The following is a 12,357-nucleotide window of genomic DNA, read 5'->3' as shown; positions in this document are numbered from 1 at the left end:
ATGGCACTGGCACAGTAGTCCTCCATCCCAGAAAAACAAACATGCTTCCTGTCAGTGTGCTGTGTGCAGCATGTGAAGTAGGGGTGACCAAAAGTGTGGCTTGTCTTGTACTGTACTACCCACACAGACTCATGCTGCAAACACAGAGTCTGTTTCCCTGAAGTTGCTTTGTTGAGTTTAGAGATGTGACAGAGGTATGTGTGGTGAGTGGTGGTTATCTATTCTATGGTACCTCTGTGTGAATGATGGTTTTATGGCTATTGTCTCTGAAAAGCTCCAGTTGCACCCATCCATTTCAAAACTGAAGTTGTGTCTCGTGCCTACTGCCTTTTGAGACATTTGTAATTGGAACCACTCTAATAATTATGTTAGTTAATGCTCATGCCACAAACAAGGTAAGACAACACATATGGAAAGGACTGACAAGAGTAATAATTAGACACACATTTGGAGGCTAATTGTTCAAAAACAGCTTATTGCAGCATCAATTAAAAGTATGACTGCACCAAATGCACACAAGTCAGTTCATAATTCATAGTTCCCAATTTGCGGAGAATGATCATTTGTGACCTGTGAATGCCAAAAGTCTCAAACTCTATGATGAATAGTGCCATTAGCACATTTAGGGTAGACTAGAGCCTTTATTTGCTTGGGCCACCCAAGTCAATTTTACCACATATACCTCCTCTAGTAATGTGCTATTTTGCTTTCTTATGAATATTCTGAAATTCTGTCGAAAAGGTGTCTGTTTTGTGTTTACATAAAAAGAAATCTGTACAATACTGTAAGTGTTGCTAGAATGTATCTCTCCGGTGTTCATGTCTTTTTGATGCACCTTGTCAGTGGGTGAAGTTTTATGAGAAATGCCAGAAGCTCTGCTCATAAGTTGACTAATCTGTTGCACAAGCAACTGAACCCAAGAAAAAGGTGTGTTAGTTATTCAACAAACAATAATCTGAAGTACAGTTTATCATATCCTACAGTAACCTTGTGCTTTTCAGAGTCTTCAAAACATTGACTTGATTCTTTACTGTTCTCCATTCTTTTAAACTCAATGGCTATCAATCATCACCTTATCTATTTAAAACTATAAGCCTGCCCTGTAACTGGGTGTGGTTATCTGCAGTAATGTGTAGGCCCCACTGCCTATCTATCCGGTTACACATTAAAGGCGACCTTCAGACTCATAAACACAGAAAACACTCCCATTTGCTTTCATTAAACACTTCGGGACCAGGAAAGCAGAAACTGAGGAGAGTCTTGGAGAAATTAATTCGTTCAAAAATCTAGCTGCTTACCAGTTTTCAGCACCAGGCTAGGTTGGCAGAATTTGAAATGGCAGCACGAGATCTATCAACTTGTAAGTGGTGATTTCTCATAAGCTATATATTTGTGTTGAACTTGAATTTGATACATACTGAGCATGACACCTACTCCAATCACGTGAGGCTGTAAAATAATCTTTCATAACATTTCAAGCTTTAGTTTCCAAATTGTGCCTATTTCAGCCTATACAATACTGGCACAATGTTTTAAGTTACTCTTCTTTTTGGATGTGCACATTGTGCCATTTTAGCACTTACGACAGGAAACATGACTTGATAATGGTTCACAAGATACAGTGTATTAGCATTGGTATTATTTATCATAAAATCATATGTGACTGTATTTAATTATGTTTTAGCTTGTTGTTGTTGTTTTTGATACAGTAAATATGTTTCAGACAAAAAGCCAATAAAATAATCTATCCCTGTCCCTGTGTATTACTTTCTTTCCTCTACGTTAGGGGACAGCTGGTGTACATCCCACCTAAGAATTGTCTTGCTTGGCGGGCGAAACTCTGGAAAGAGTTCCGTGGGGAACCTCATCCTTGGCAAAGAGGAGTTTGTCATCAAGGAGAGGACCACCTGCTCCAGGAGACTAGGAGTGGTGGCAGGCAGATGGGTCACCGTGGTGGACACTCCTGGATGGTGGTGTGACTTCAGTGCACAGGACACCGCTGAGCTGGTGAAACGGGAGATCGTGAGGAGTGTCTTTCTGTGCTCACCGGGACCACATGTATTCCTGATTGTTGTCAAGATGAGCTCGGTTTTCTCTGGAAAACGCCAGAGGGCACTGGAAGAACACCTGGCCCTTCTCGGTGAGAACGTCTGGGGCCACAGCATTGTCCTGTTGACTGACAGCGATTGGCCAACACGTGCCACCGTAGGGGAACCCGTAAAGATGGGATCGAAGGCCCTCGAGTGGCTCGGTACGAAGTGCAGCCAGAGGTGTCACAGTGTCATCTTTAGTAGAGATACTGTCAGCACTCGCGTCACAGAGCTACTGGCGAAGATACAGAGACTCATAACAGAAAATGGACACAGGCTTTTTGTAATGGAGGAAAGCATCCTCCAAGCAATTGCAGAAAAGAAAATGATAGTGGAGGAAAGGGCCCGGCAGAGGTTCATGAAGATGAGGAAACAGAGAGCTGTCCTACAAGGTGAGTTAAATTAGTTTGCCTTACTTTTAAATACATTGGACAATATCATTTCATATTTAACAGTTTGAGTGACAGCAACACTTTTAAACCCCTCACAGAGCAGTTGCACAGCCTCTTGGACATTAGAATTGTGCTGCTTGGAGCAAAAGGTTCTGGGAAGAGCTCAGCTGTGAACACAATCCTGCACAACGAGCAAAGCCTGGACTTGAGAAGCAGGACAGCCCAGTGTGTGATGAGAAGAGGTCCTGTTTTTGGGAGACACGTCACTGTGGTGGACACGCCAGGCTGGTGGATGAACTACTTCACTACCGAAACTCCCATGTTTGACCGGCGGGAGATAGTGCGCTGTCCATCACTCTGCTCGCCGGGGCCTCATGTCTTCCTGCTGGCCATTCGTGTGGACAGGACGTTCACGGAATCCTATAGGAGAGCTGTGCAGGAACACCTGGAGCTCATCAGTGAGCTAATATGGATACACACCATCGTTCTATTTAACTTTGGGGACTGGCTGGGCGAGACAACTATAGAGCAATACATTGAGAGTGAGGGGGCGCCTCTTCAGTGGCTCGTTGAGAAGTGTAACAACAGGTATCACGTTCTCAACAATAAAACTAGAGGGGACGGATTCCAGGTCAGAGAACTGATGAGAAAGATAGAGGAAATGGTGTCTGGTAATGGTGGGGTTCATTACGAAATGGAAGGCGCAGTGATTCAACAGCTAGAGGAGACAATGAGGACAGATGAAGAGAGAGCCAAGGAGAGATTGATGGTGCTGCAGAGTGGAAGACAAATGGCAAGGTCTCAGCGTGGTGAGTTAATAATTAATTCAAGTGATGACTAAACGAGTTTGATTTACATTTTGAACATTAATCATAGTTACGTTTTACTACATGCAATTGCAAAGGCTTTCTCTACACTACTGGTTCCCAAACACACTGGGTCGGGACCCATTTTTATGGGTCCCCCAATTTTTAGTTTCTATTTGTTTTTAATTGTTAATATTACAAAACATTTTCAAAAAAACATTCCCCAAAAGCTAAAAATGTCATGATGAAAAAAATGCAATGATTAAGTAATTTCATTAATAAATAAAATAAAAAATTAGAAAACGAATGTTTAAGAAGCAATGAAAATAGCCAATCTACAAGCCCACAACCTGTAGTGAGCTTGTAGATCTGCTATTTTCACTAGTTTGGGTCCCGGGCAAACGTTTAATTTCTCTTTTGGGTCACAGGCTAAAAGGTTTGGGAATCACTGCTCTGAAGAGTAAAGTTTGTTCTTTTGTCACATAACAAACCTGATCCATCTGTTCCTTTGCTAAATGTTTCCCTCTCACAGAAAAGCTGAACCGTCTCCCAGAGCTGAGAATAGTGCTTGCAGGAGGCAGAAACACAGGCAAGAGCTCATCTGGAAACACTATCTTGGGCAGAGGATGTTTCGATACAGAAAACCAAACTAGTGTCTGTGATGAAAGGCAGGGCAGAGTCAGGGGTAAAACAGTGACAGTAGTGGATACTCCTGGCTGGCAGTCAGTGACCCCTGAGCTCCTGAGAGCCTCTGGTGCATTTGGGCTTAGTGTTATCCTGCTGGTTGTCAACGTGAGCTTATCTTTCACACTCTCTCTTGGGGAAGCGATAGAAAAACAGCTGGAGACGTTAGGAGAGGAGGCATGGGGCCGAGCCATGGTCCTGTTTAGCCACGGAGACTGGCTGGGCGCCACAACCTTAGAGCAACGCATAGAGAGTGAGGGAGACGCACTGCAGAGGCTCGTTGAGAAGTGTGGGAATAGATACCATGTCCTGGACAATAAAAACTGGCTAGATGGGGCCCAGGTTAAGGAGCTACTGGACAAAGTAGAGGACATGCTAGTGGAGGAGAGACTAACTATTCTCCAGAGAGGTGTCCCATTAGGGAAGAACATCACCTGTGATGGCCTGGAACCTGATGGAGTGACACGCCACAAGGGGGCACCCAGGAGCCATTTAGATCAGCCTTCCCATAACAGTAAGTACACAAAATGGATAAAACACATGGGCCCTATTATGATCCAGGTCTTATGCCTTATGCCTTAACTTCTTTACCTTTTTTTCACTATTTTGAAAAACATTTTTAAATACTTCAAATGCTGATCTACATCTGCACGTTGTGAACTTGCACATCAGCTATTTGAAATATTTAAAAAACAAAAACGAAATAGTAAAAAAAGGCAAAGAAGTTAAGGCATAAGGCATAAGCCCTGGATCATAATAGGGCCCATGTCATGAATATATTCAAAAAGTCTGAACACAATTATATTGGAAATGACTGAATTCATATTTTAACCCATTAAACCGGGAAAGCATCTGTGTAATTTTAGATTTTAGCATTGACTATTCAAAAATAGCAGACATGCAAGCTTGTACACCTGTTATTTTTGAACATTTTTGAAAAATCGTAAAAGTTTGAGGACTACTGATTTAGAAGGCATTTGTAGAATCAGCATGCCGGTATTTAAGGGTTAATAGCTGTTTAGTGATCTTTGATGCAACCACATGCAGTCAATGGTGGCTCAGGGGTAGAGTTGCCGTCTTAAAACACGGAGGGTTCCAGAATGGTTCCCAGTTCGATCCCGGGCTCCCCCAGAGTTAGTGTTGAAGTGTCCTTGAGCAAGACTTTGAAACCCTAGTTGCTCCCGGTGAGCAGGTTGGTGCCTTGCATGGTTTCCTCTGCCATCGGTGTATGAATATGTGTGTGAATGGGTGAATGTAGTGCACAATCTCTGTACAGCGCCTTGGATAAAGGGCCGGCGCTATATAAATGCACCATTTACCATTTACTTTCCTTTACAGTGACCGAGTCAGCCACTGTCCAACCAGTGACCTGTTCAAGAGGCTCAGCTGTCTGTGGTCAAGAGGTGGCAGTACCAGACACTATGGGAGAGAGGAAAGCAACAGCAAGCCTCGCCATAATGGACAGACAAGGCTTCATGTCCAGCATGGCTGCTATGCTCCGTGGTGGTGAAGGACCGAGGTTGGCTAAGGAAGGCACACAGACACTAGTGGTGAATCTCCCCGAGTGGATGGCCACAGCTGTGTGTTCACAAAGCTGCATGCAACATAGCCAAGTCAGCCCGTTTCTTCCACCCAGGCGGCAGTCATTGGTTCTGGTGTTACCGTTAGAACAGCCTCCGACAAAAATCAAAGTGCTGGAGGAGGAAAGGGAGGGTGCTGCTGGTGTACATTCCCTCTGCCATCCCACACTGCGAGAGAGGACTGTTAAGAAGCTGGCCACATCAGGTGGTGGTCTGCAGGCGTTGATCGACCAATGGGGGACCAGTAACTTGGAGGAGCTGGAAGCCTTCATCGACTACTACTTTGAGATGGTGTGGGAGCAAACCATGGCTGCAGAGATGGCTGAACAGCACTGTCCATCTCCCACCACTGACTTCCTGCAACAAGAGGCTCTTGCTGAAGAGCCAGGCCAGGAGGTGTTGTCGTCCATTGACAAGAAGCTTTCCAAGCTGGAGCTCATTGAGGGGATTCAGAGGGACCTGGCAGAGCTGAAGCAGACCCTGGAAACCATGTGTAAGACGCATAAATGCAAAGAGGAACAGGAGCAGTCAGCACCTGCCGACGCAGAACAATCAAAAGATAACTGAATAAGTTTAAAGGGATAGTTCACCCCCAAAATAACATTTTTTCTATTGATTATTCACCCCATGGAGGCTTAATGTTGTTTTTGTCACATTCCCAAGCCAATAGTATTCCCTTTAATGGTTCCCTATGGACTATGAAGACAAAAAGAGACTGCTTTGTTCCCTATGAAGACACCAAGACTCAAATTATTTGCTTAGGAATTGGACAAAAATATCCATGAATTAAAGTCTGCATGAGTAAGTAATCGATTGAACAAAAGCCATTTTGGGGGTGAACTATCGCTTTAAGTACTTTTTATGATGCCATTTAAATTTTCCATAGAACTTTCTAGAAAGACTTTGATGTGAATTTGTTTCAGCAATGACTCAAAATATATTTGAATAGTTGGGAATGCACAGAAGTGGTTTGGATTTGTGTCCTAAGATTTCTCCACAAGGGGGAGCTCTTAGATAAGATGGACTTTGAATAACCCTATACCTTTACTTATAGGCTACTATTGAACCAAGATGTCTCAACTGAACATCTCCAAATGAATTAACCCGGTTAGATTTCAAGAACAGTTGCTGCGAGGTTCATACACTGTAGAATAATGGAAAATGCCTTTGAAAAATAAAATAAGTGTCTTACATTTGATGCAACATAATCTTTATTTATTTTTTCCCTTTTAAACCAGAGACTCGGTAGGGATGCAGCTGTGCTGTTAGGATACAACAAAGAATACAGAGGAGCCAAGTGCAGATGAAAGCACACTTCCTATTACATTAGCCCACATCCCTCTGGCGCAGGGAGAGCAGAGCATGAAACACTCTGCAGGTGCTGCAGATAGCCTGTTTGCCATCTGATGAGTCACTACAGCAGAGCATGTGGACAGAAGAGATAGACTGTGAACACAGTGAATAGTTAATAGACATCTCGACATAAGGATAGAAGGAATGACATGACTGCCAATGGAAGAAAGAATATGTGATATACACAGTGTGTGTGTGTGTGTGTGTGTGTGTGTGTGTGTGTGTGTGTGTGTGTGTGTGTGTGTGTGTGTGTGTGTGTGTGTGTGTGTGTGCGTGCGCGTGCGTGCGTGCGTGCATGTGCGTGTGAGCGTGTGCGTGCGTGTGCATGCATCTTCATGTATTAGTTACAAGTACACCTTTATTCTTCCCCTGGGTTTCGTCTCTTGTTCACACGCACGCGCACACACACACACACACACACACACACACACACACACACACACACACACACACACACACACACACACACACACACACACACACACACACACACACACAGACACACACACACACACACACACACACAGTAGTATACGTGCATCCTGACAGCCCCTTTATATCACTGTGTGTTGTTTGGTATTCCAGCCATAATACACTGGCTTTGCCACTGAGTCATCCATTCTCCTCAGGGAAGGCCCGAGGCTGCAGAATCATCTAATTAGATGTGATTAAGTTTATGCATAAGAGTGGACACATGTGTATGTGTTTAGTGTCTCATACCTCTCAAGGTTGCCTACGGGAATCCTCCACATCCCAGTATCTGTAGCCTATATACAGTAGCCTATATAATCTTATAACTATTCTTAACTGCTGTGCAATCATATAGCCTAGATCAGTGGTCTCCGAACCGTTTAGCTCGAGACCCAAAAGAGAGATTAGATGTTTGCCCGGGACCCAAACTAGAGAAAATATCTACAAGCTCACAACGTGTCGCTTCGCGCCACTTTGTGAGCTTGTAGATCAGCTATTTTCACTACTTCTTAAACATTTGTTTTCTAATTTATGGAATTTATTGAATTTAGCTTTTTGGGAATGTTTTTCAGAAATGTTTTGAAATAATAATTAGGACTAAAAATGTCTGTGACCCACAGTTGGGTCCCGACTCACTGTTTGGAAACAGTGCTTTATGTGTTTCTGATGCCATGTGCTCTATTTCACTGTTTCCCAAACAGTGAAGCGACGAGTTGTGAGCTTGTAGAGCTGCTGTTTTCACTAGTTTGGGTCCTTGAATGTATAATTTCTCTTTTGGGTCACAGGCAAAAACGTTTAGGAACCACGGTAAAGTAGTCTACTTTATCAGCATACTACAGGTCCAAGGATGCAGGAAGATGTGCTCGTCAGAGCATCATGTTCCTATTCATATCCCATCTTGCTTACTTCTGTATAATCTATGATGCACACATCTTCACTGATGTTTTCCAGTCACGTAATATGACTTATGAAGGCAAACATTCTGTGTTTAATACTGTGCACTTCAGAACATGCCGTCTGACACTGCCGAGCTGTCAGCTTGTTCTCTGAGCTTGCGCTTGTTTACGCTAAGTGTGATGTCTAACAGAGGATTACACACAAGAATATTAAATTATTAGGCATTTACTGCAGTGAATATATTAGCACTCTACAAATGTCAATGGTGGTGGCCATTTTCTCTTTCTTTTTCAACCAATAAAATGAAGGTTCATTTTAATCACATGAACCTTCCACACACTCAGTGAAAATACCTACTTTACAACACATTGAAACAGTCATGACCCCGGGGGAACCGGTCAACAAAGCATAGACCAGTGGTTCCCAAAATTTTAACTCGAGACCCAAAAGAGAAATTCAAATTAGACATTTGCCTGGGCCCCAAACTAGTGAAAACAGCAGATTTACAAGCTCTCAACGCTATTTTCACTATTATTATTATATTGTATTTATGGAATTTCATAGATGTGTTTGCTTGTTTGTTTGTATAGGCCGGCTTTTGAAATATATTTAGTTTTTTGTAGGAAAAGAAAATTGGATTTTTACTCGAATCGTGGCGCATAAAAATTGGTCTGTGACCCAGGCCACAAATGGGTCACGACACAATTTTTGGGAACCAGTGGCATAGAGTTTAAATTGTTAATACAACTGCCCTCTCAACTGTCTCTAGGCTTATGACGTTTTATTGCTTTGTGTTGTGTATTTTGATCAGCATTTTAATGCATTCAAAGGTGCTGAAAGTATTTTCTGATTTTCTGGTTCGTGACAAGTGACATGATAAAAGACAAGAAAGATGACAATTGTTGGATGCAACAGAGTGAGGCAGGCTTTTGAAGATTATTGTTCTTTTTGTGGCAGTGTAATGGTAAAAGGGTGATTTGTTAGCAATCATGGTTATTTGTCTGTGTTTATCTCAGTCCTCCTTTGTTTGGATTATCCATCTTTGAATATCATTATAGGCCTACTCTCCATCCTCTCACAGGGTCTCTCCTGTCTTATCATCCATCTCCCTCTCTTGTCAACATGTCATGCTTTTTCTGTGCTGCAGCAATTCACGCACACACACACACACACACACTCACGCACGCACACACACACACACACATGCACATGTACACGCACATGTACGCACGCACGCACGCACGCACGCACGCACGCACGCACGCACGCACGCACGCACGCGCACGCACGCGCACACACACACACACACACACACACACACACACACACACACACACACACACACACACACACACACACACACACACACACACACATTCTCTTATCCCTGTGTCTTCAACTCTCATCTCATCCTCTCCCTGCAGGCTTCATCTCTCTCTCTCTCTCTCTCTCTCTCTCTCTCTCTCTCTCTCTCTCTCTCTCTCTCTCTCTCTCTCTCTCTCTCTCTGTTCATGGTGAGTCGTGAGACACAGCCCTCCCCTCTCATTAAAGGGACCTGCAGCTCGGGGAGGAAGCGGGAGAGAAATGGATCTCTCTCTCTCTTATGGTGGCTGTTTGGGAGACAATTCTCAGCCCACATCCATCTTTATTTGCAAGGCAGTGCAGCAATCAGGACGACCCCCACCCGACACATAGGATCACGTTTCCCCACCTTCTATTTTTCCAAGTGGACAGAGAAGAACGGATGGGGGCAAAAGAGAGAGAGAGAATGAGTGAGAATGAGAAAGACAGGGAAGGGTCATTTAGGCCTAGTGAAAAAGAATCATTATTTCCTCTCTGTGCTTTGGTGCAATAACCACCATGGGGTACTGTACAGTGTACAGTAAATCAACTGGAGGCATGAACCTATCTACCCCATACTGTACTTTACTTTATTTGTACCTTGGAGTGACTGGGAGGCTACTCCATCATCGGCTTCCCTTGATGGAGAGGACATTCTGTCCAAAAGTGGTCTGCCTACGATGGACCTCACAGTCCCCTCTGGTGTCTGACCAACTGCCATGTCCAGCAGTGTGTCTCTTCTGTGGATAAAGGTACACACTGGAGCAGGGGCGTCAATTGGATATGGCAGGGGTAAGCAGCTGCCATACCCTGGGTCCAGGGGGGGAAATAAAAGTTACTTTTAAATACTAGTAAGACACCTCAGGGTGACATGCGACCAATTCTTGACTATCTGGCCAACCACAGTGTTTCTCTGACGATTCTAGTTGTTATCATTCTGGGGGGAATTTGTTCATGTTTTTGTGAGGGTATCAACTCTAGGAGACACGGGGAAACATGCAAACTCCACACAGAAAGGCCCTATCGCCAACCCCATCGAGGGTGTGAGCGATGGGGCCTAAACATGGAAATGTGGAGAACACTATATATGGAGATAGTCCAGTCCATCATGTCATAATGGGACTACCGTCATAGACAGTAGCCATTGTTAGGCCGGAGTCAATGGCTGTGTCTATGACGGTAGTTCCATAATGACATATTGGACTAGACTATCTCCATATATAGTGTTATCCACATCTCCATGTTAGGACTCATATATGGGCATAAAAAGTATGTCATGTGACATCACTTCCTGTACAGACAGTCAGCCATTGACTCCGGATTAACAATGGCTACTGTCTATGACGGTAGTCCCATATGACATATTGGACTAGACTATCTCCATATATAGTGTTATCCACATCTCCATGTTTAGACAGCCAATGACTCCGGCCTAACAATGGCTACTTTCTATGACGGTAGTCCCATATGACATGATGGACTGGACTATCTCCATATATAGTGTTATCCACATTTCGTGTAGCCGCCCTGTACAGGAAGTGATGTCACAACTCGCTGACATCACACTGACATCACAGAGGATACGGAAGGACGGTCACGAGGATACGGAAGGAAGGAAGGAAGGACACTCAAGCGACACGATTCTTCAGAGTATATGCGACCTTCGGTCGCAACGACCTTCGGTCGCATAAATCCATGAATGTCTCTTTGTCTATCTGTGCTGGTTATTATGTTGGTAAATTACAGTAAAATAACTACAAATGCAAAATTTTACAAAATGACTGGTAATACCTTAGCTTTTTCTGAACTGACGCCACTGCACTGGAGGAGGAGCCAGGCCATGCAGAGACTTTTAAAAGCCTTAAAAAGATCAAAGTGATACTTTTCTGAAATACTGCAATGGTGGTATAAGTTTGGCTTCTTAGACCATGTGATGGCTCTCAGAAGGCCAGTCATCAGCATGCAGAGTAAAGCTGAATTCACAAGTGTTTCACGTCGTTAATGAGATTTAAGTTACAATGAGAGTGAAACATAGAATGGCAGAGCAATTCAAAATAAGACACATCAGTGATATATGCCAGGGTTTCCTTGCTGGTGTTATTTGTTGGCAAAACTTCATCATCAAACCACTGAGAAGTCTTCAGCAGGGGCCATCGCCAATTCGCCATGCTGGCTTGTGGTGGACATTTTTGCCAAGGACAAAATGACAAAATGAGTGACTAATATTACCAGAAACACAGCCTTTTTAATTTTATTAGATATGTTTGTTTTGGGGCTTTTATGTCTTTATTGATAGGACAGTAGACTGACAGGAAACGGGGAGAGAGATGGGGAGTGACACGCTGCAAAGGTAGTCGGAATCGGGACTCGAACCAGCAACAGACTGTCAGGTTACGCTGAGCCTGGGTTTCTGAGGCTTCACTGAGCCCACGTGGTATGCGCCTGGACCGGTAGGCCAGCAGGCGCCCCAGAAAAAACAGCCTTCAATGACCATAACACGTCTATAACTCTGAGTGTGTACACATGGAACCAAATGGACCTGTAAGGGTCCATCTCAGAGTTAAGGTGGTCTTTGCAAATAAAACATTTGAGAACCACTAGTGGACTCCTAAATATGCCATAGTGTTGTAATAAATCACTGGCATTCAGTATGTGATAGCAATTGGGTCTTATGATCAAAATATTAAGCACATTATAATGGTGTGTAAAAACAAAATCTAGTATTATACCTAGACATCATTAA

At 43.6% G+C, this 12,357-nt stretch overlaps 1 protein-coding gene across 1 annotated transcript; it reads left to right on the top strand.

The window, feature by feature from the left end:
- Positions 1–41: 41 nt before the first annotated feature.
- On the top strand, positions 42–6,119 carry LOC308282889 (GTPase IMAP family member 8; the record flags this gene model as incomplete). Its single annotated transcript, XM_080723278.1, has 5 exons — positions 42–93; positions 1,787–2,482; positions 2,581–3,291; positions 3,821–4,486; positions 5,641–6,119. The coding sequence occupies 5 exons, from the start codon at positions 42–44 to the stop codon at positions 6,117–6,119; spliced, it is 2,604 nt and encodes an 867-aa protein (XP_080579404.1).
- Between the last annotated feature and the right edge of the window lie 6,238 nt (positions 6,120–12,357).

Source organism: Nannobrachium achirus, assembly GCF_963921795.1.
Source record: "Nannobrachium achirus genome assembly, chromosome: 4".
In the NCBI taxonomy this organism is placed as follows: Eukaryota; Metazoa; Chordata; class Actinopteri; order Myctophiformes; family Myctophidae; genus Nannobrachium; species Nannobrachium achirus.
This window is presented reverse-complemented; position numbering and strand designations above follow the sequence as displayed.